We start from the raw sequence: 23,028 nt of genomic DNA, 5'->3' as shown, positions 1-23,028 counted from the left end.
AAGAAAAGCAGGGGGCATCTAAATCCATTTAACCAAATTTATAGAAGAAACTATGGCAGCATATATATATCATATTAAAATTTATTTCATGATGTATCTAACGATGTTAATTTTGGATTGCGCATGTTAATGGTTTTTTTATAAAAAAAATTGGTCAAACTTTATTTGGTTTGACTTTTAGAGAAGAAATATAGGTCTTATTTATTCGAATGGAATGGAGCTAGTATAAACTAGTAGCATGCATGAGGTAGCGGTAGAAAATATAGAACCCTAGAATTGGGTGTTTTATTGGAGTATATATAGAGGTACAAGAGGGAGATAGACTTGGTGTACAAGATGATCTAAACCTAGTCTAATCTCAGCCGTACATGTTAATGGTGCTTTTTTTTAACAGTCAATCTAAACAAAGTTTAACCAAATTTATAGACAAAAAATATCAAAAACTATGACAACATATAGATATCGTATTAAAATTTATTTCATGATGTATCTAACTATGTTAATTTTGGATTGCGCATGTTAATTTTTCTAAAGAAGTTGGTCAAACTTTATTTGGTTTGACTTTTGAAGAAAACATATAAATCTTATTTATTCGAATGGAATGGAGCTAGTATATACTAGTAGCATGCAGGAGGTAGCATGTAGTATCTGCAAAATGCCATCAGCTCCCGAGCTCCCTAGAGCTTTTTTTACAAACGAAGTCGGAAACCACGTTCTAGAATCTCAAAAAACCAAAAAAAAAAAGTTCATGCGGGTACATCTATAAATCTAGATGTTTAGGTTTTAGATTGTAGTATGTCACTGCTTAATTTTATCGTATTTATATCCGCTTAATCTTTGTTTGGTCGAAGTTTGCACCGAAACTTATTTGCAACGTTGTATTTTAGCGTTTCCGGTGGAGCGCTTCTTTCCGCACACGATATTTTTGGGCGTCTGGTGAAGCAGTTCACTAAATGGCGCACAAAAAAGGCAAATTAGACGCTGTAATTTTTTAGCGCGTGGCTATTTGAGGCGCCTGTTGGAGATCCTCTTAGTAGCTTCCAACTAATTTCTTGTCTCCCATGGAGCAGGAGGGTCTCGTTGAAGCAAAAAAAAAATCATAAACATTTGATCATGCGGCGGAGTTCCACTATTATCAGATAATGGAACAACATACCTAACATTTAAGCTCTCCTAATTCATGTGTTTCTTAATTACTTTTAAATTAAGCGGTTCTGTATGGTCATTAGCTATAGAGCAAAATTGCCCGAACAGCTAGCAACCATTTGGGTTGGAATGGCAATTTCTTCTTTTGCTAATCGAATTTAAAAATGAAAGGGCTATCCAAAGATAAACAGGAAGTCAAGCAAGAATGGGCTGGCACGCGAGGGAGTAGTGATCTAGAGTGGAAATAGCAACGACGATCTAGAGTGGCAATGCCTGTTCAGGCACCAAAACGGCAACCCAAGTAGCAAGTAAGCTTTTAGCGTAGCAGCAAGAGAACAGATAAGGTCGGATACTTGCAAGCAAGCCACGTTACGTGACCCACGTACGACTCCGTTCCCAAGACTCAAAGGTCCGTGTGCCTTTTAAACCGATCTCACCAACTGGCATGGATAGGGTTCTAAATTTGTGACACTAGTTTGAAATACTCCTACATTGTTTTGCAACTTTAGGCCTTCTTTGATAAGAGAAATCAGAGAAATAGGAGAACCAACCTGAGGTTGGGTGGTTAGGAAAGGTTGTTGTACCCTAGCCCACCAAAGTTTAAACCTTAAGTTTGATATATGTGTGTCTTATAAAAGGTGGAATATTTATTCAGTAGGTGGCGACGTTCCCGTCGATAGCGAGACGCCTGTGGTGACTTCGTCAATTTCAAGATTCAATCCGCAGGCTTGGTCTTTCGGAGGCGTTCATAGAGGTAAGATGTGCGTATTATGTCTACGTCGATTAAACCTGTCGGATAAAACTGACGCGGAGTGTGAATAGAGAACAACTTATGTAGGTATTATTAACATACCACTTTTTAAGGAAGTATATTTGGAAGATGAAAGTACCACTAAAAATCAGAATTTTTATTTGGTTTTTGTTCAAGAAAGTAATTCTTACAAAAGATAAGCTCATAAAACGTAATTGGCATGGCAATAAAAAATGTTGTTTCTGTGATCATGAGGCGACCATTCAACATTTATTCATCACGTGTCCTCTGGCCAAAATAGTTGGCGTATTGTGTATATGGTTTTCAATATTACATCCCCAACTAGTATCAATAATCTGTTTAGAAATTGGCTTAAGGATGTTAATAAGAATGATAAACTACAAATACATGTAGGCGTTTGTGCTTTACTATGGGTCATTTGGAATGTGCGTAATGACTATATCTTTAACAATGCAAAATCTTCATCTTTTATGCAGGTTATTCCCATGGATATCCATTGAATCCATATGTGGTCCTACCTACAGCTAAAGCTAATGGAGAAACGAGTGGATTTGGATACTAGGTGCAATCGGCTAGAGAGGGTTGCGAGGGATATGCACAGCCAGTGCAGCTAGCGTTTTGATTTCCGCCTAGCATATTAGTGTCTATGCATCTCTTATCATACTCTTTGTTTAGATGGTTACTATATGTGTCAATCTTGTGCGATCCATAATGTAATCTTTTCTAAAACTAAGTACGCTACTCTAATAATGAAATAAAAATTACGTGCATCAGTCGATGCATAGGCTGGGGCTTATGCCTCCATTTCAAAAAAAGATGAGTACACACGAGCTCACTTGTTCCGCCGCGGCAATGCAGGAAGTAGGCTGTTTGATACTGCTAGTACTTGTGAATGGATAATTGATTATTGGCAAATAGCAACTAAAGAAAGAAAAAGGTGCTACACGGCTCCATGGGAGAAAATTCTTCTTTTGCTACAAGGATTAAAAAACAAGGGGCAATCTAAAGGTGGGTAGGAAATCAAGCATGAACGGGTTGGTTTAGGGGCCTACATAGGTTGGAAATAGCAACGACGATCCTTAAACTGGCAACGACCGTTCAAGCACCAAAACGGCAACCCAGGTAGAGTACTTCAGTTAGCAGCTAAGAGAACAGATAAGATAAGGTCAGATATTTTCAGGCAAGCCACGTGCAGTTCCGTTCCAAAGACTAAACTAATGATGATACGTACTACTGTACTTACCCTCATGGATCGAGTTATAAATTTGTAGTATTACTAATTTCTAGTAATTTACTGTTTTGCCACTTTAGCAGTCAGTCCAGAGTATATACTGACAATAAAGTGCACTGACATCACAGGTTGCCAACCCTAGCAACGGCACTGGATTACCTACGTGGTAGGATGAAAAATGAAAACGTTAGGTGAAATCAGTACCCTTTTCTTCGAATTTTACAGTGAAGTACTTTTACAAGAAAAAAGTAATCGACACCGCACAGTACACGTAGTAAGAAACACAAACACAGAAAACATAGGTGAAGCAGAATTGTTTTTTCAATAATAATAGTACTAGTAATAATCTCTTAAAAAACTGCATGATGAACTGTAACAGAACAGGAAACTGCACAACTTCCCCTCATAACCTCAAAAGAAACAAGGGAAAATGCACTGCTCATGACACACAAAAATCGGGACTGACTCCATACAATCATTCACATACATTGCCTGACAAAAGGTTAGAGATTCAAGTTGCATAAGAGGTGAATTATGCACCGTGTGGTGGGCAAGTAAACTTGAAATCTTATCTTAGGAACATTCTCAGGAACAGGAAACAATACGCAGAACGAACCACATCGACGTGCTTATCAATCAAGGCCCAACTCAGGGGGGCTCCTAGTTCAGCTCCATGAAATACATCTACTGTCAATTTTACTTGTATTATCTACACAAGAGCTCAGTACCTGTGTTTGGTATGCTGCCTAGTTTGAAACCGATATCTTTATAAAGACCACGACGTGCAGTGCCAAGATATAGAGAACAAAAGCAGACCTAAGAAACATCAACCTTTTCTGACCTTCCGTTCTAACGCCACCGGATTGGCTGGGTCTGCGGACACCTTTGGCGCCAGAATCTTCGTCGCCGCTCAAAAGCCCCCCGCTGAACCGATTCCGTGGTGCGCCTGCTTCACTGGAGATGCTGTGGAGATTTCTATGTATACTGTTCAACCTTTCCAGATCCTTTTCTTTGGTGTGTATATCAGTGATGAGCCTTTCAGCTTGAGCCTGGAAATTGGCAAACCAATAGTAAGTTTTTAGGATATTAGGAGAGAAGTAGTTTTGAGAAAATACCAATACAATGCAGTTGGTAGACTGAAGAAATTGAACTCACTTGTTTAGTTGTCAACTGTTCAATGAGGCTATGTAGTTGTTTCTCAAGTGTCTTCTCCCTCTGGGCTGCACATGTGAGAGAGGACAACCGAGTTAAACCACACGAAGCAACATCAAACATATATATTTGCTGTGTCTAACTGAGCATTATTACTTCTTAAGAAGAAAAGAGAACAACTTAACTACTTGTCCTTGCCTCCTTGGCACTACATCCTACGAGGAGATACAACCGGTATTACTATTAGTTTGTAACAAAAGTTTGTTCAGGTTTTTATGTCAAGGTTCAAAGAAAGGTGTTCTTGGATGTTTGAAACAAAGTGACAAAACTCCCAGCCATTTTATTTCCGCAAATGGATTACCTACCATTGCCACTGAACAAGGCACTAACGGGTACGGGTAACATCATCCTTTAAGCGTTATGGATTCAGATCCATGGACCTTGGCACACAGCTTAGCCGGTTTGCCACCTCACAAAGAACAATGCCACACAAAAAAAAAAACTAATCCAACAAAAAATAAACGATATCCAACTCCCAAAAGTGAACAACTCGATAGTACATACATGCATGAGACAAAACATTAAAACTATCTTTGTTGACCACAATGGGTGCTTTTGTAGGTATATATGTAGCTTTAGCCATGTTGCTTATTCTTTATCAAAAAGCACTAAACACTTGTTTGGTTTACTAAGATTTACATTGTTTCAGAAAACTGCAAGGTAACAGTTTCACCAATCCATGTTATCCGTACTTCTGTAACTAGGATGAAGAGAACACAGCTAGTGAATAAAAAGGTCAATACTCATCAGGAAAAGGTACCAGGACTGGGAGTTTTCAAAGACTCTTCTTCAACCAAAGACCATACTTTGTCCAATCTTTGCACCTTGTCTTCCAATAGTTTCTGTGTAAGTGAAAATAGTCATCAGCAACTGAATATCCTGTTTTAGATCCACAAAAGATACTATGAAATGTCATACCAACTCTCCCTTCTTCTCTTCCAAGTCCATTGACTTGAGATTAATCAATGATTCAGCATCTAGCAGAGCATTTCCAGTAGCTTCAGAAGCTGTTGATGCTTCATGTTGAGTAGCCTCTTGCTCCTTGATAGCATTGTCAACCTTTGCCTTTAAATCCAGCTCTGCAATTTCCATTTCCTACAAACGTCATATTCTATTAAGGTTTGTATCGGTGAAACGGGAAAAATGTGTTAAAAAAGACACATTATTTGGGGAGTTTTCTTAATTCCTAACTCTTGAGGTCTAGGACCCGGTAAAAGCCAGCTTGAGCTAAGGAGCTGAAGGTTCAAGCATAACCATGGGTGATGATTCCTATAAGATTAACACTATATTCCCTGCCCGCGAGGTTATGGCTTCAGCTAACTAGTTCTTTCATATATTGATTATCTGTCCTCATCACCTTGCATATCTTAGGGAGTAGCTATATCCACGGTGGATAAACATTTGTTAGAAGTATAAAATATGGGGGAAAAATGTGCATAATCTGCTAAGTAGCATCTTGTGTCTCGGGTACTGTAGCCCTGCTTCATGTAGGCCCTGTTGGAACATTATTGGTTGGGAATTAGATTCATGGGTAATTAATTTGAGTTTCTACAAATAGAATTTGAGACTTCGACTTAGTTTGTATTGCTGAAGATGAGTTTTAAAAAGACTGAATTGCTGAAGGTAAGTCAAAGTCTTGAAGGCAAGTCAGAGACAGTCCTATAAAACGGATGTGCATTGTAATTACGAGTAAGCAAGCTCCCATCTGAAGTTCAAAAACAAAAGCTATGGTCTCTTCTTTCTCCTAAAGTACTTTGTTTTCAGCTCAATAGTTACCATGGCTGAATCGTGGATTCGTGGTTCACAAAAAGCACATAATAACAAAATTACTCCCTCCGTCCCAGGAAACATGTCGAAGGTTTAGTAAAATTTGGATGTATCTAGACACTAAATAGTAATAGATACATTCAAATTTTGACAAATCTTCGACATGTTTCCAGAGACAGAGGGAGTAGCAGATTTATAGGCCCCGCGGTTTTCACTTTTCAAGAGGGGAAGATGCTCTTGTTTCGGACAGGCCTTCTACCTTTCTTAATCTAAGAAAGGCATAATTTACAGTTATATATAGGACAGCTCTTGACTTAAGCAGTACAGAAATGTCACTCGGTGATTCACAAGTCAGACCCAAACTGGAATTCTCAATCATAATCTAACAAAATCCTACATGTTAAGATGGAAATCCAAAACTAGTCTATTTCTTAAGATATAACTGCCACCTGATTTGATGCTACCATATGGGGGTCTTTGGCCCATAGTACTGATGAAGGAAACTATGTGGGGATAAGCGAGAGAAAATGACGGAAGGGTGACAAAAGTACTTAAGTAGCACAACAATGCACCTTCAAATTACTCTGAAGCAGACTGGCCTCCATCTGCTTTTCCTGAATTTTCTGTCGACAATCTGATATAGCCTTCTCATAGGCAGTATTTTCTTGTTGAATTCTTATCTCTCTTTCCAGTGCCTACAGAAAGTTTACAGGTCGCATTAGAGATATTGAATGCAAATCTCTTAATTATGGCTTCAGCCGAAGGTTAATCCAATGAAATCCATTGACTAATGCACTATTGGATCTGCACGAACGCTGAGAACTGGAGTACGAAAGAAGGAAGAGCCACGCGGTGTTGGTTGCGCTCACCTGCTCCTTGGTGGAGGAGTGGGCGTTGAGCTGGAGCGCGAGGGCGGCGGAGGAGGCGAGGGAGTGCGCGTGCAGGTGCGGCAGCCGCTGAGCGACGTGCGGCGGGGGCACGCGGGCGCGCAGATCCTGGATCGCGCGCCGCAGCGACGACGCCCGCGCGTCCAGGTCGGCGGCGCGGAGCCGCTGCTCCGGGGTCATGGCCGCGGCGCGCTCGCTTTCGGCGGCGGCGGCGGCCTCGTCGTCGCTGTCTCCGGCGCCGCCGACCACGTCGGCCGCCCACGCCAGGATCCCCGCCATGGCTCCGCACCTTCGATGCTCCTCTGTTCTGTTCGCGGGGGAGGGGGGATTTTGACGACCCGAAAACGAATGGATCTCTGTCTACTGAAAATGAAGTTATTTATATGCACTTTTTATATATGAGAGAATACAAATTCATTAAATTAACAGAACCTTTTAACACACAACATTTATCCTTTTTTTACATATAAATTCATTAACTCAATTAAATTGTGGAGTGTAAAGGGGCTTTCAAGGATACCGATTCAAATACTCTGGTTTAAAATTTTGGAGACACAGTTAGTCAAAATCTCTGACAAATCAAGTTCATCTAGTCTATACATGAATCAAATCAAAGATAGTTTCACACAAAAACTGCAAAACCCAAACCAAATTCATAGAAAGGAAAATGAGGCAAACATAACTTTCCATAGCAAAGTCACGATAGGTTCCAAAGCAAGTCACAAATCACACTTCTTGTATGCAAAATCAATCAACACTAATTTTCAAAGTGGATAGCTCGGTTTGTCGATTTCAACAGCAAAAGTAAGCAGAATAGCACATTCTTGGCCTCAAACCAATACATCATCACGGCCAAAACGCCCCTTTTATATATGAGAGAATACATTCTTTCACACATTCCCAAATTTGGATAAGCCACAACACAAACATTTTGTAAGCATTGTGAGCTTCAAAGAATTGTAAAAACTCTTAACGCTAAAACTGTTTGGCAGCCAAAGCGTCGGCAATCTTTCCCACCAGGATCACGCCTTTCACCATCGAGTATCCTCAGTGCTCGCCATCTCCAGATGGGCAGAATGGATTACTCGGTCCATGTAGTGCCTAACATCTTTGCCATAAAACTGTAACGGTCTGCGGCTTCATCAATCTGAAATTGAAAGCAGGGTATGCAATAAATAAGTGAGTAAGTGGGGGACTAAGACGCAACTCTAGGACTTGTAGGGGTTTGCACAAACCATTTTTTTTTGTTGGCCTGCCAGGTCCATGCCCTGACTTGCGGTCAATGCGACCGATTATTGGGTTGGTCTGTGGGCTGTCCTCAGTGCTAGTGCACAAGACATACTGCAGTGTCTGTGAATAAACAAGTAAAGAAAATGGTGTAAGAACATAGAAGTCACGAAAACAAGCAGCTAATCATCACACAATGCTTAGATAACCAAGATATTTGATGCTCCCTCTGTTCCATATTAGTTGATGACTTGGATGTACCTAGACATATTTTGTATATACAATTATAGATACATCTGAATCTGCGACAACTAATATGGAACGGAGGGAGTAACATCAAAGTGAAGCATACAGTTTAAGGTTTGAAATTACAAAAACTTGGTCAGGGTCGGATCATAGTTTCAGTAACGGCAGCACCTGTATATGGCCTGACAGTCTAGTTCCATTCAACAGCACACCTAATTTATCACCGACACAAGTGCACACAAGTGACAAAGAAAAACCACAACAGATTGTCTTTATTTTAACTGGAAATTATTCTCGTTAAACTGCTAAACAACCATACAATCAAAAGGAGAACCAGTTTACAGAAAGAGAACCAGGAAAAGTTGATACTTCATTAAAAAGAGCCAGCCTTGTCATTCTAATGGAAACATATCTTCCAGATACTTATCAAAATATATAGATTAATTAAGAAAATCTATACAAACTATATACAGTTCATCAAAACATAAAGTTGATAACTTATTCAGAAACCTCTGTGATGCTCATGTGAATGACAAGTTGGTCACTGGAAGGCTGAAAATGTCCTATAAAACTTAAAAGTTCCACTTGTATCTTAGTGTGTCTTACTGGCTAGCACCATGAGGAGGCGGGTTGGCCAGCCAAGTTTGAGCCTCACTTCTATCTTAATTAATTTTGGTGCCTAGTACCAACTCATTCTTTTTTATAAGAATAAAGTTTCACTTTTGCATTCATTAAGACATGGTTTTACAATATGAAATAAGAGAGATCTCTGATGACAGCTATTTTTGGCTTTTCATCATGTGGTTATGTTTACCCTAGTGAATGCAGGTATTTGAATAATGAACAACAATGTACAGAATAAAAATCAAGAAATAACCATAACTGCACTCATCACAAATAAGAAAAGTGACGAATCAAAATGTAAATACAATATTGTCCACGTTTATGGAATATATGTTACACTACATCATATCTAACATATTTATTCCATCAATTTTCATAGTGAATATAGAATGCTAAGTGGTAGTAACAGCACACTAATTCCAGCCGAGGATTGCATGTTTCCATTAGAATGAAAAGGAGAAATGGGATACAGAAATTTAACTTACTGCCAACAACTTCAACGAGTGCAATGGAACAACACGGTCATCATGATCACCTGTCAACAACATGGTTGCTGGATACTGAGAATTATCAACAAAGCTTTGCTCCCAAGGTCTCCTCACGTTATGAAGGGGGGAATATCTAGTACATGTCCATCAATACAACACAAAAGTAAGCAAAAAGGTATCGAGAACAATTTATTAGAGCAAATCCTGAAATGACGAAACTGATATGAATTGCAACGAAGGAAGATCAACCACCAAATTCTATGTGGCCCCACAACCTACACAGTAATGGCTATATGATGTCTAAACAAATCTGGAAATAACAGAATCTCTCATACTTGATAAGCCAGCCGAATTCGTCTTCCTTATCTGAACACCCATAATCTGTAGTCCAGGCATGACCTACAGAAAATATAGAAAACATCAAACATCTACTGATAATCGATATAAATATAGAAGTAAAGCACAGGTAATCGGCAAACACACAAAAAAACGAGAACATACCAATGGTGAACTTGTGAAACCTAAGCATATCCATGACACCAACATTTGCAAGGGCACAACCAAATAGATCAGGCCGCTGCAACATAGTACATGTTAAAATATGCATGTCAAATACCGTACTGATATTACTACAAGATAAGCTTGAACAGTTAATGTAGCTTTGTAATAAAATGAGTATTTACTCTAACCTGATTAATGCAAGCAGCAACAAGAAGACCACCATTGCTTCCACCTTCAATACATATTTTCTTCTTACTTGTGTAACCCGCAGAAATGAGTTGTTCGGCACAAGCAATGAAGTCGTCAAAACAATTTTGTTTCTTTGCAAGCGCTCCAGCTTTGTGCCACTCCTCCCCATATTCTCCACCACCCCGGATGTTCGCAATGCAGACAACAGAGCCCAAGTTCTTGCATAGAACAAGACGACTAACACTGAAAGAAGGGGTAATGCTTATGTTGAATCCACCATAACCATATAGCAAAGTTGGATGTGATCCATCAAGTTCGATATCCTTCTTCGACATTATGAACATGGGAATCTTGGTTCCATCCTTACTGGGGACAAAAATCTGAAAAATTCAATATAGTTAGCAAAACTAAAACAGTAATGTGAATAACTAAAGAACGTGCATATAGGAAGCAGTACTATTTCAAGACATGCCAAAGAAGAGGCTACGAGCTTAAAACTAATTAGAAGACAGGTCTCTAACAAAAATTAGATTAAAAACCAGTTTTGCCAGATAACCAGAATCAGCAACGTTAGCCAAAGTCAGGATCAGTACAAAACTCCAATCAGTTTGGCATATCAATACTTTTAAATCAAGAAGACATAACTTGCGAAAATAACCAATTCTACTCTTAGTAATATTAGAAAGGAAATCCCACTTCCAAATTATCTCCCTACACCAATTGCGGGTTTTGAGTTGGTACTTTAAGAATGGGTAAATTTGTTAAAACTCCAAAATATATATCCTCACTTTTTTTGTGCTAAACCGATACATGAACAAACGTGTAATCACCATTTACTTAGATCGGTAGTCTCTGTTAGCCATTCTTCACATATTAAATGTTAATAAATTAGAGCATGCATGGTATACCTGCTTAACTTCAAAGCCTGTGCGATCAAACCCAGGAACTGAAATTTCTCGAAACACCTTCATTTCAGGGACTGTAGATGTTAAGTTACACCTGTAAGTAATACCCGGAGAAAGAAAACTCGTGAAGCCAATAAAAACTTCCTTGTCTTCCCGTCTACAAGAGACCTCTGAAACAGAACCAATCTCTAGAGGCAACTGATGAAGCAAATTTCCAGTTATAAGGTCTCTTATCTGCAGAGTATGCTTAACATCTGACATGTAACACACCACCAACTGGTTTCCGTTAACCGCATCAACTGATTCAAGCACGTCTCTCTCATGCTCAGAGATAACATCAGTCCACACTTCTGGATTTTTTATATTTACCCTTACCAGCTTATTCTTCGGAGCATTTTTATTGGTCACGAAGGTAAATTCATCACCATCATTTGCCACAACTTGATACTGAGCATCAAAGTTGTCTATAAGCTTGACAAAAGGAAGCATTTGTTTTGTCTCTTTGAAGCCCTCTATGCCTTGAGGGAGTGAAGAAATTTCACAGTAGTATAGCTTGTTGACGGGATCACAACCATCGTAGGTACCCAGTATGATGTACTGCCAACAAAACATAAAGTTAAGACAACTATACTTTTTTAGGAAATATATTGCTTACAATGCATTGCACTAATTAAATATTTGAAGATAAGTCCATAGTCCTTTTGCATTTTATAATTGGTGAAACATATGAATATACTTTAAAAGCATGAAGATTAAAGAACTAGTGTGAACTCATTCCGAAAATGGTTTTAGGCAATGTATAAATTTGCAATTCTAGTCATTTTCTAATACTCCCTCCGCGTTTAATTTTAGATAACATCCGAATTTAGATAAATCTGTGACATCCTTTTCAGGACGGAGGGAGTACCATATTTACATTTGGGTGCTGCCCAAATGTGATTAAACTAGGATGGAAATGAAAACCCTTTTTTCATTTTAGACACGGCTATGTTCCTGTCACCACTCATTAGGAGGCTGCCAAGAGGAGGAGCTGGCAGGCACAATTAGATAAGACTTGTTGGTTGACTTGTGCAGTCATATATCTCTCGATTAGCTTGTACAATTGTTGGTTATATATTGGTTTATATGGTAGCTGATCTGGTTCTCGTTATTTATAACTCCCATATATGTGTTGTACTTGTAAACGACCTTTGAAGTTACACAGAAAATAATAGATGGGCCAAGGAAATCAAGATCTTAATCTTGTATCAACTCGAAGCACTGAACCAATAGGATAGATAATCCGACCGAATTGCAGATCTTCAACTACTACAGACTGTACCAAATAGTTCTCTCTCTTGTGTTTCTTTCAATGCTTATGTTGTTATTTGTAGTTTCACCTCATTATAATACTCCCTCCGTTTACTATTGTAAGACCTTTTAGATATTTCAATATGGACAAGATACGAACCGAAATAAGTGAACCTACACACTAAAACACATCTACATACATGCATTTTCGAAAATATCTAAAAGGTCTTATAGTAGTGAACAGAGGAAGTAATAATCACCTATCCTATTTCCATAAACAGTTGGCTATGTAATTGCACCGTATTTGTTGTACATAATTTAGTACTCCCCAGACAAGGAGGGCAGAAAGTTGAAGTCTTCGCTACGTCTAGGGTCTGGGGCTTCGGGCGACGCCGAGGCGATCGGCCGCCGCCACCCTACCATGGACGGGAGCGCGCCCGATCTGAGTAGTCTAAGGGTCTACGAGTGCCAGGAAGAGTCTAGGAGAAGCACGTCGACGAGGGAGAGGTGTTGGAACCGTGTCCGCCAAGAAGACGCTCCAGATTGGATCGGGAAGGGAAGGGATATAAAACCGATCGGCGGCGGAAGAGTATCGGAACTAATCCAGATCTTTAGTAACCAATCGGCGACTTACGATCCAGGCGCGCAGATGAGTTCGGCTCCGGCGGAAAGGATGGTGCTGACCGGCGGTGGGGGTGATCAAGGGGGAACCGGTGAGGGTCCTACCCACCCGAAGCCGGCGGTGGGTACTGTCTTTGCGCTGGGCCAAACAGAATCGCGACTGGCGATCATGAGTGCGGATGAAGCCATGGAGAGTAATTGGGATGGAGAGCAGGCAGCAGGAAAGAACGTAGGACCGGAAGCGAGGCTTGCTGGCGTTACCGCCATGGATGATGAGTTCTGTATGGAAGAAGATGATGACGAGGAGACCCCTGTGGCGACTCCCACCGTGTGGCGGATGCTTGCACGCTATTATTCGATCAAGGCGGCGAATTATACGCTGATCCATAAGCACTTCACGGAGGTTTGGCGTGTCCGCGGTAAGATGATCTTTAAGCCCCTCAAAGACAACTTCTTTATCATCACGTTCAGTCAAGAGGGAGACTTTAAATTTGTTGAACAAGGTGGTCCATGGATCTACCAAGGTGTGGCATGCCTGATAGCACCGTTGGTTGGTAGTGCACAGCCATCTGACACTGTCCTGGACACAGTCCGATTATGGGTGCGCTTCTATGATGTTCCCTGGAAGAAGCAGACCAAGGAGTATGGAGAAACGCTGGGGTCAAAGTTTGGCAAGGTGGTGACAGTGGACGTGGATGCGGAAGGACTAGAGCTCAGTGAGTATCTGCGGGTTCGTATTGACTGGCCGCTGGATCAACGTCTCCTAGCCCGCTTCAAAATAACCAAGGGACAGCAAGCGGCTAAAATCTACCACATGAGATATGAGCGAGTCCCCTTTTTCTGTTTTCATTGTGGTCTCATTGGGCACAACGAGGAACAATGTGAACGAAGAATCATGGGTGCACCTTCCTTGCAGTATGACGGTACGCTGCGATGCTCGCCAAAGAGGAAGTTTCAGAGTAGAGCCGTCTCAACGCCGGATGAGCCTGCAGCCAAGAAATTCCTGAGCTTCAACACACCGGAGGGTAGCGTCAACTCCTCGTCGCTGGGGATCCCACCGATGGTCGGGCGCCAAGCACAGGCCGACCAAGGTGTGCCAAGCACTGATATTCCCCCAGCTGTTGATGCGAATGATGGTTTTGAGGAGCAAGAACGTCGTACTGGAGAAGAGATAGAAAGAGACTTGGCAAATACCGTGAATAACCTGCAGCTGAAACAAAGTAAGGACAAGGAGGCTAGGGAGAAGGAGCGCTCACTTCACGCGACGGAGGTGGTGCCAGGGATCCAGACGGCGACGCAGGGGGTAGGGAGCAGCAAAGAGGAGGTGAGGCTCGCACCAAATGCCGCGCAGATCATGCAGAATCTGACGTTGATCACTAGCAACAGCCGGGGTACACCATCGGGACCGCACTCCAGCGATATGATTCCACCATTGCGAGGACTATCCCAGCTAGGCACACCCCTGAGTGGCTCTGATGTATCAATGGCAGATGGGGAGTCGATTTTAGGCAAGCGAACTGCGGACGAGGATGATGCATCTGATGGTACGGGCCAAAAGCTTGATCTGTCCCTGGCCCTTAACTACAATGTGACAGGGGGCGGTAAACCGAAGAAAGGCAGGAAGGCAGGAACAGCAGAGGCACAAGAGGAGAAGAAGGATGGGCATGTGGACAGCGTTGCGGCAAGGACTAGGAGGAGGATCGCTAATGGGCATTCGAAGCCTGGAAACCTGACGAGGCCGAGTGTAGAGCCTCGTCAGGAGAAATGAATTGTCTAGCATTCAACTGTCGGGGGGCCGGGAATAACCCGACAGTGCGTGAACTGGCTACAATTTCCCAAGTTTGGAGTCCGCGTTTATTTTTCTTATGTGAAACTAGGCAGAGTATAAATAAGATGCGCCGTTTGCGCCATAGGTTAGGCTTAAGAGGTTTTGCTGGTAGCAGTAGTGATGGTCTTAGTGGTGGTTTAGCACTTTTCTGGCATGATCAACTTATTGTAGAGGTCCAAGCGATTAATGAAAGATATATTGATGTGTATGTGCGTGAGTCCTCAACGGCGCCGCAATGGCGCCTAACTTGTGTTTATGGTGAGCCACGGGTAGAAGATCGTCATCTTATGTGGGATAAGCTCCGCCAACTAAAAACTACGTCGAATTTACCGTGGATGGTTCTGGGTGATTTTAATGAAGCTCTGTGGCAAGAGGAGCATCTCTCTTGTACCCCTAGACCAGTAAATCAGATGGATGCGTTTCGTGAGGTTTTATATGAATGCAACCTAACTGATCTTGGCTTTTCAGGTGTGCCCTACACGTATGATAACAAAAGGCTGGGAAGGGCTAATGTTCGTGTTCGCCTGGATAGGGCGGTGGCTTGCCCAGCGTGGCGGGATAGGTATGCGGACACAAGAGTATTACACTTAACATCGCCTGTATCGGATCATTGCCCAGTCCTTGTCCAGATGGAACAGGAGGTTCGCATGCCACAACATCAACCTAGGCGACAGTATGAAATCATGTGGGAGAGGGAATTTGATCTCGCAGAACGAATAGCCATGGCTTGGGGTGAAGCAGGACATAAAAATGATCTGGCTGATATCATGCAGGGGTTGGACCGTGTCATGACTACCCTGCAATCCTGGAGCAAGAAACGATTTGGTAATATTTTACGGGAATTGGACAAATCAAGGAAGCGCCTGGAGGCTCTGAAGATTGCAAATGCCGACCAGCGGGAAATACGCCAAGCTACTGATCAGATGAATGAACTACTGTATAAGGAAGAAATGCTATGGTTGCAGAGGTCCCGTGTTACCTGGTTGAAAGAAGGTGATAGAAATACGAAATTTTTTCATCAAAAAGCAGTCTGGCGGGCTCGGAGGAATAAAATAAAAAGGCTCAAAGATAATGAAGGAGCTTGGCAGGATGCACCGACGGACATGGAAAGAATGGCCACATCATATTTCAAAGAATTATTTACTCGTGACCCATCACTGAATTCTGATGATCTTATTAGCCTCACTAAAGGAAAAGTAACAAATGCTATGAATGATGACCTTTGCAGGGACTTCACGGATGAGGAGATAGGTGATGCTCTATTCCAGATAGGGCCTTTGAAGGCGCCAGGGGTGGATGGGTTCCCAGGCCGGTTCTATCAAAGAAATTGGGGTACTATCAAAGAGCAAGTTATAAATGCAGTTAAGTTATTCTTTGTGACAGGACATATGCCTGAAGGGGTAAATGATACGGCTATAGTCCTGATTCCAAAGAATGACCAGCCTGAAACATTAAAGGACTTTCGGCCAATAAGTCTCTGTACAGTCATTTACAAGATCATTGCAAAATGTATGGTGAATAGAATGAGGCCAATATTGGGTGAAATTATCTCTATCAACCAGAGCGCCTTTGTACCAGGTAGATTAATAACAGATAATGCATTGGTGGCCTTTGAGTGCATTCATTTTATTGAGCATAATACAAGTACAAGCAAAGATTTCTGTGCGTACAAGTTAGACTTATCCAAGGCTTACGACAGAGTGGATTGGGATTTTCTGAAGAAAGTGATGCAAAGGATGGGTTTCTGTCATCGATGGGTGGACTGGATAATGGCATGTGTCACCTCGGTGAGTTACAAGGTTAAATTTAATGGAAACCTCCTGGATTCATTTTCTCCCTCTCGGGGCCTCCGACAGGGTGATCCTCTCTCTCCATTTTTGTTTCTGTTCGTCGCGGATGGGCTGTCCACACTATTACAGAATGCTGTCGACACACATACCATTGAACCGCTCAGAGTCTGCCGTAATGCTCCTGGTGTATCTCACCTCTTATTTGCAGATGACAGTTTATTGTTCTTCAAAGCGCAGGGGGACCAGGCGCAGCGGGTCCTTGAGATTTTGGACATCTATGCTAGTAGCACAGGCCAACTCATCAACCCTGGGAAATGCTCCATTTATTTTGGTGAGGCATGCCCGGAAAACAGGAGAGTGGAAGTAAAGGAGATTCTCAGTATTGAACAAGAAACATTTGAATCAAAGTATTTGGGGCTTCCAACACCGGAGGGAAGGATGTCCAGGGATAAATTCCAGAGCCTCCAAGCAAAACTCGCTAAATGCCTCGTGGAATGGGATGATAATCATAAGTCTCAGGCGGCAAAGGAAGTCCTAATTAAATCGGTCGCTCAGTCAATTCCAGTCTATGTAATGAGTGTCTTTAAGCTTCCACTTGGTCTATGTGATGAGCTAACAAAAATGATTAGGAGGTACTGGTGGGGTGCGGAGAATGGGAGAAGGAAGACTCATTGGATCTCATGGGACATCATGCTCCGACCCAAAGATTATGGAGGTGTTGGCTTCCGAGATATGAGAATCTTTAACCAAGCCTTGTTGGCTCGGCAGGCGTGGCGTCTACTACAATTCCCTGATACACTCTGTGCACAAATCCTTAAAGCTAAATATTACCCTAATGGACTCCTGTTGGATACTGTGTTTTCAGGTAATGGATCGTCGACATGGCACGCAATTGAGTATGGGCTAGAGCTGCTCAAGACTGGAGTTATATGGAGGGTTGGTAATGGTGCGAGCATACGTGTATGGCGCGATCCGTGGATACCCAGGGAATCTAGCCATCAGCCACAGACTCCCCGAGGACGATGCCGTTATCGATGGGTTGCAGATTTTCTAACCTTGGATGGTGCATGGAATACGCAGCGCCTGGAGCAATATTTCTCGGCTGTGGACGTAAAGGACATATTGCAGATCAAACCATCCCGACGGAATGAAGCAGATTTTGTGTCTTGGTTTCCGGAGAAAAGTGGTCTGTTCACGGTGAGGAGTGCATACCGTCTGGCTCTACACCGTGATATGATGCAGCAGGATCGTGGGGCAACAAGCTCGCGTCCAGATGGAGCTAGGCCAAGCTGGAGGCTGATTTGGAAGTGCCCAGTTCCTCATAAAGTCCGAATTTTGGCATGGAAAATATGCCGCAATGCTATCGCAACCCAAGTAAACATGTTCAGAAGGGGAATGGCGACCACAGAGCTATGCCAGATATGCGGACGTGAGAAGGAGAATTCCTTACATACGTTCTTAAGATGCCCACACGCCTCAGCACTATGGCAGGCAATGACAGAAGTATGGGACCTCCCCAACCTCCAAAACATGCAACCAATGGGGCATGAGTGGCTCCTCCAGATCCTTCATGCTTGCTCGGAGGAACAGCGTGCGATGACCCTGATGGTCATATGGCGGGTTTGGCATGCACATAATGAGCTAACCCACAGCAAACCTTGTCCGTCGATAGAGGGGTCCAGACGGTTCCTAGTAAGTTATCTGAATTCTCTCAAAATTATCAAGCAATTTCCAGACTCTGATATTACCAAAGGCAAAATGGTGATCGACCAAGGGCAAGGCTTTAGGAAAGAGAAAGGCAGGAGTGAAGCTGTGAGAACTAAGCACCAGCGATGGACACATCCGGCGGAAAGTGAAGTGAAACTCAATGTAGACGGAGCGTTTTCCATGGATGGGCGCGCAGGGATTGGTATGGTGTTGCGGAACTGCAATGGAGAGGTTATATATGCAGCATGCCAGCAAGTGCATCACTGTAACGACGCCCTTGAAGTGGAGCTCATGGCGATAGAGATGGGTGTGAAACAGGCTTTGCAGTGGACACCGCAGACCTTCAGCGTGGAATCGGATTGCGCGGAGGCGATCAACATGATAAAACAAACATCGCCAAATATCTCTGCGTACGCGTTTAGGATAAATGAGATTCGAGAAGTTCTTCGGGAGAGAGATAATCCTTTAGTTAAAATAGGTAGAGAGGCCAACAATGCTAGCCATGAGTTAGCAAAGTTAGCCCGGATTCAGGGTAGAAATGAGGCGTGGTTTAGCTGCCCGCCAGAGATCACTGCGGTGATTAGCCATGATTGTAACCCTGTGAACATTTAATAAAATCTCTTTCCCCCGCAAAAAAAAATTTAGTACTCCCTCTTATCCATAATAAGTGTCATGGTTTTGAGCTTTCAACTAAAACCAGGACACTTATTATGGATCGGAGGGAGTACTATTTTAACTTATACATTCAAAGATATTATAATAAAAAAGTGCAACTGAAGATACATGTCATTTGTGCAAATAATAGTAATATACCAATGAACAAAAAGTGAAACTTTACAACTAAAAGGGCATATGGTATCGGATTACTTAATTAGTTATTAATAAAATTGTTGAAGTCATAAAAAACTGAGGAAAAGAAGAATGAAGAACCAATTGGCTTGAAGAGGGAGAAAGGGGTGGAGGGGCGAGGTACCTTTCCATCTTCAGTGACCGACGCACCAAAGGAATATTTGGGGTTTTCAGGATCTTTCCAGCATAGTATATCCTCTGACTGATCAGATCCCATGACATGGTAATATATCTGTTGATTAAGATTGATATTTGTCTCGGTTCCAGCATCCAGACCCACTCTAACAAAAGGAATGACACGAAATAAGCAGGTGGGCCTCACTATATTAAAACAAGTTAAAAAGTTTGTATACCTACCCAGGCGCAGGATATCGGCCATAGAAAAAGCCTTTCCCATCGTGAGTCCAGCTAATAGATGAGAACTTCACCTGCACGGATCGATAGGCACATGCAGGATTTTATTATAAGAATGAACAACAGGTAAGCACTAAGCAGCACTGTTTGGGCAAAAAGCAAAACGATTTCACATAGGTGGAAACCAACAGGTAAGCACTAAGCAGCACTGTTTGGGCAAAAAGAAAAAAAAACGATTTCACATAGGTGGAACGTCGAGTTGCTACTACTTACCCATGACAATTTATCAGACGTAGGCTGCCTGTCTGCGATGCGCATAACACGAATAGTGACCCAATCGCTGCCGCTTTCGCTTAGCCCGTAAGCGAAGTACTTGCCATCCTTGCTGATAGAGTATGTCGAAAGAGCAACAGTCCCATCCGTGCTTAGAGTGTTTGGATCCAAGAGAACTTGCGCCTCTGCGTCCAAACCATCCTGCATTGCCACCGCAAAGCACATGCCAGTCAGTCAACCTGCTGTATCAGCTCGACAAGAGCGCATACAGTCGCAGCACAATTTGAACAGAAACAACATGTAGAACTAATAAAACCAGATGAGTCAACAATGAGAGTTGGATAATTAATATGTGGCCATATTTTTCCACTAGGAAGTACAGCATGAAGCCATGAATCAAAAACATCCCATCAACAACCAAGAGCATGATAGTGACAGGAAATAGGAGTTGTAGAAGCAAGCTGGATTTGGGGTGGCGAGCGAGCGAGCGGTACCTGCACGTAGAGGACGCTCTGTGGCTGGAGTCCCGAGTTGTGGAAGTGGAAGTAGTTGTCGCCGCGGCGGAACGGGGCGCCGTGGCGCGGGTGGTCGAAGAGGCGGGTGATCTCGCGGCGCAGGCCCTCCCTGTCGCCGCACCCGGCGAGCACGGACTCCGCGAGGTCCGCCTGCCTCTCCACGAACTCCTTGGTCTCCTCCGAGTCCGGGTCCTCCAGCCTGCGCGCACCACGGTCAGGCAGGCAGCCAAACCTCGAAACCTGAGGGTGATCGATTGTGCTAGTACTTACCAGCGGTAGGGGTCGGGGATCTGGGCGCCGTGGTAGGTGTCGACCACGGAGTCGTCGCGGCGGGCGGGCGGGTAGGAGAGGCGGGCGGCGTCGCCGGCGACGGAGCCCATGGCGGCGGCGCGGGTGAGGGTGCGGCGGCGAGGGGGCGGGAGGGCGAAGGATTTCGGAGGTGGGCGGCGCGGGGTGAGCACGCGGTGGAGGTGGGGGAGGGATTTATGTAGGAGAAGCATGCTGCTGGCTGGGTGGGTGGTTGGGCCGACTCCGGCGTGGTTAGCGAGGGAGGTTTGAGTCGATGACGGGTGGGCCATGTGGGAGTCAAGGGAGGTCATTGTTTGACTCGAGAGAGTCAGAGTTGTACATCAACTCGAATCCAAACAGAGAACTCTACTCGCAAAAGCTAGATGCACATGGGGATATCACTCAAAAACAACATGATTACTTCCTTCATCATAAATATAAGATGTCTTAAAAGACACTTTGAAATAAGGAAAATGATTGTGTTCCTCCAGGGGATTTCGCGCGTGGCAACCTCCCCTTCATGGCCGTCTGATGCTTCCACCGCGGATAGGGGCATCGCTAGTGTCACACTCACGTGCACGCCTCCTGGTCACACATCCATGCGGGACTCACCTCAGCCTTATCTTCTCGTTTCTTCTCTCCTTTTCTTTCTCTCCATTGATCGAGCGTTGATGTCGCTCCTCTCACCCACTGAGCTCCGCCGCCGGCCGGCTCCAAGCTCGTCAGACACCGCCTCCCCCGACCTCCTCCTCCAACAGCTGCCCCGCCCTCCGATTGCCGCAGTTTCCGCGTCGTGCTTCACCTGCCCTGCGCGCAGCCGCCGCCTCCCTAATCTCCTCCTAATGCAGCCATTGCGTCGTGTCCTCGTCAATGCCCACGGCGAGCCTCCCCAAGGCGCGGTCCTCGGTTTCCCTGACCCCCTGCACGTGCAACCCTCCGAGGTCGACCCCCTTCCTAGCGCCTCCGCCAGCGCGACCGTCATAGCTAGCTCCTCCACCAGCGGGCCCGCCCCAACCTGCTTCTTTTCGTCAGCGTGTGCCCACCCCATCCCAGTCGACCTGGATCGGCACGCTCCTGGTGAGAGGCTCCCAAGCACCCAGGTACCATGGCCCCTGTTCAGACGAGATAGGTGGGGCTGGCGAGGTAACTCTGTGCAGACGTGTTGCTGCTACTACGAGCACCTCCATACGCTGACCCAGTGCGTCTCCAGGAGGTTGTTGCCTTATGCCTCTAGTGTTGCTACCGTCGGAGGCCGGTTTTGCTAACTTAGGCCTCCAACATTGCTACCGGTGGAGGATTGTTTTTTGCTACCGGCGGAGGACTGCTTTGCTACCTTACGTGTCAGACGTTGCTACTGGTGGTTCGGGTGTTGCTCCCTTGGACGGATGGAATTGCTTCAACCTTGGACAGCGCTGATGCCGACTACATGTGAGGTCTCTTTTTATGTCTCCGAGGATTTGCAACATATGAATAAATTTTTTGCTACTACATTTTTATGGTTTTGCTATAATTGCATCGAGTCTATACAAACGACAAAATGTTAAGAGCTAGCCAAGACATTCAAGATGCACACAACAAACAAACAAAAAAGTCTGCCAAAGTGATGAGGTACATGTTGCGGGAAACGCTTGATGGAATGCACTAACGGCACGCCTCACACATGACACAGACACGGTTTGATGTGGACATCGCCACCAAAACTATACCGCCTTCGCACTACATGCTAAGAATCATCCTCCCCCGACCCCACATGGAGACAGACGGACACACACATGGTACTGATGTGGACATTGTCAAGTGACCTAAAATCATGGTCCCTCACTCGAACAAATCGTAATGGAGAGATCAATACTATGCAAGTATGCAAAGCAAAAAAAAAACACACCAAATATACTCAAATCCTTCACACTTAAATTCTACGAAAGCAACAAATGCTAGGGAGGAACTGGAGAGGAAGAACAATGGTGAAGATCAACTAGTAACTCCAAGATCTAGATCCCAAGAGTTCCCCTCACTTACAAAAAGATTTGATTGATGAAGTTATTGATCTAAATCTCCTCTTCCAATCGTCTCAAAATTATGCAAGAACCATAGGAGAAGTGGGGAGGAATCAAGCTTTTCAAGATCAGCAATGAAGGTATATTTTTGTGCCTAAGAGCATCTCTAACAGAGCCCGAAAAAGTTGAAACCGAAAAGAAAGGATTCAGTCTCCCGAAAACGAGAGTTAGTCCGTTTTTGGCAGTGGCGCATAACAGAAACCGTAAAGACGAACTGAAAACATGAAATTAGAAATCTCGCGGGAGAATTCATCGATGAAC

General features: G+C 43.6%; 2 protein-coding genes across 4 annotated transcripts in view; both read right to left on the bottom strand.

Moving 5' to 3' along the window:
- Positions 1–3,672: 3,672 nt before the first annotated feature.
- Positions 3,673–7,294, bottom strand: LOC124686016. Its single transcript, XM_047220026.1, has 6 exons — positions 6,998–7,294; positions 6,701–6,823; positions 5,280–5,456; positions 5,122–5,203; positions 4,305–4,369; positions 3,673–4,198 (listed from the first exon to the last, which is right to left on the bottom strand). Exons 1-6 carry the CDS (start codon positions 7,292–7,294, stop codon positions 3,896–3,898), a joined length of 1,047 nt encoding a protein of 348 aa, XP_047075982.1. The 3' UTR covers positions 3,673–3,895.
- A 461-nt stretch (positions 7,295–7,755) lies between these two features.
- The window catches only part of LOC124691338 (prolyl endopeptidase-like), a 55,314-nt gene continuing 40,041 nt past the window's right edge, over positions 7,756–23,028 (bottom strand). The window contains exons 1-12 of one of the 3 annotated variants that reach the window (XM_047224624.1): positions 20,693–20,922; positions 20,402–20,621; positions 19,908–20,108; positions 19,638–19,708; positions 19,405–19,561; positions 11,199–11,792; positions 10,290–10,670; positions 10,102–10,177; positions 9,936–9,999; positions 9,598–9,733; positions 8,231–8,365; positions 7,756–8,162 (exon numbers count right to left, since the gene is read on the bottom strand). In XM_047224624.1, the coding sequence (XP_047080580.1) occupies positions 8,097–8,162; positions 8,231–8,365; positions 9,598–9,733; positions 9,936–9,999; positions 10,102–10,177; positions 10,290–10,670; positions 11,199–11,792; positions 19,405–19,561; positions 19,638–19,708; positions 19,908–20,108; positions 20,402–20,621; positions 20,693–20,922 (2,331 nt within the window). In that variant the 3' untranslated portion in view covers positions 7,756–8,096. Of the gene's footprint in view, positions 8,163–8,230; positions 8,366–9,597; positions 9,734–9,935; positions 10,000–10,101; positions 10,178–10,289; positions 10,671–11,198; positions 11,793–19,404; positions 19,562–19,637; positions 19,709–19,907; positions 20,109–20,401; positions 20,622–20,692; positions 20,923–23,028 lie in introns of those variants that run through there. The other 2 variants (XM_047224622.1, XM_047224623.1) reach the window with 2 other exon arrangements.

The sequence above is a fragment of the Lolium rigidum genome, chromosome 2 (assembly GCF_022539505.1).
Source record: "Lolium rigidum isolate FL_2022 chromosome 2, APGP_CSIRO_Lrig_0.1, whole genome shotgun sequence".
Lineage (NCBI taxonomy): Eukaryota > Viridiplantae > Streptophyta > Magnoliopsida > Poales > Poaceae > Lolium > Lolium rigidum.
The sequence above is the reverse complement of the archived record's forward strand: the minus strand, read 5'-3'. Positions and strand labels throughout refer to the sequence as shown.

Excerpts from the sequence above, each read along its gene's own strand:
- LOC124686016 (XM_047220026.1), bottom strand. The coding sequence starts at position 7,294 with ATGGCGGGGATCCTGGCGTGGGCGGCCGACGTGGTCGGCGGCGCCGGA. Across the intron at positions 6,824-6,997 it reads ACTCCTCCACCAAGGAGCAG|GCACTGGAAAGAGAGATAAG; the intron begins GTGAGCGCAACC and ends AACTTTCTGTAG. Across the intron at positions 5,457-6,700 it reads TGCTTCAGAGTAATTTGAAG|GAAATGGAAATTGCAGAGCT; the intron begins GTGCATTGTTGT and ends TGACGTTTGTAG.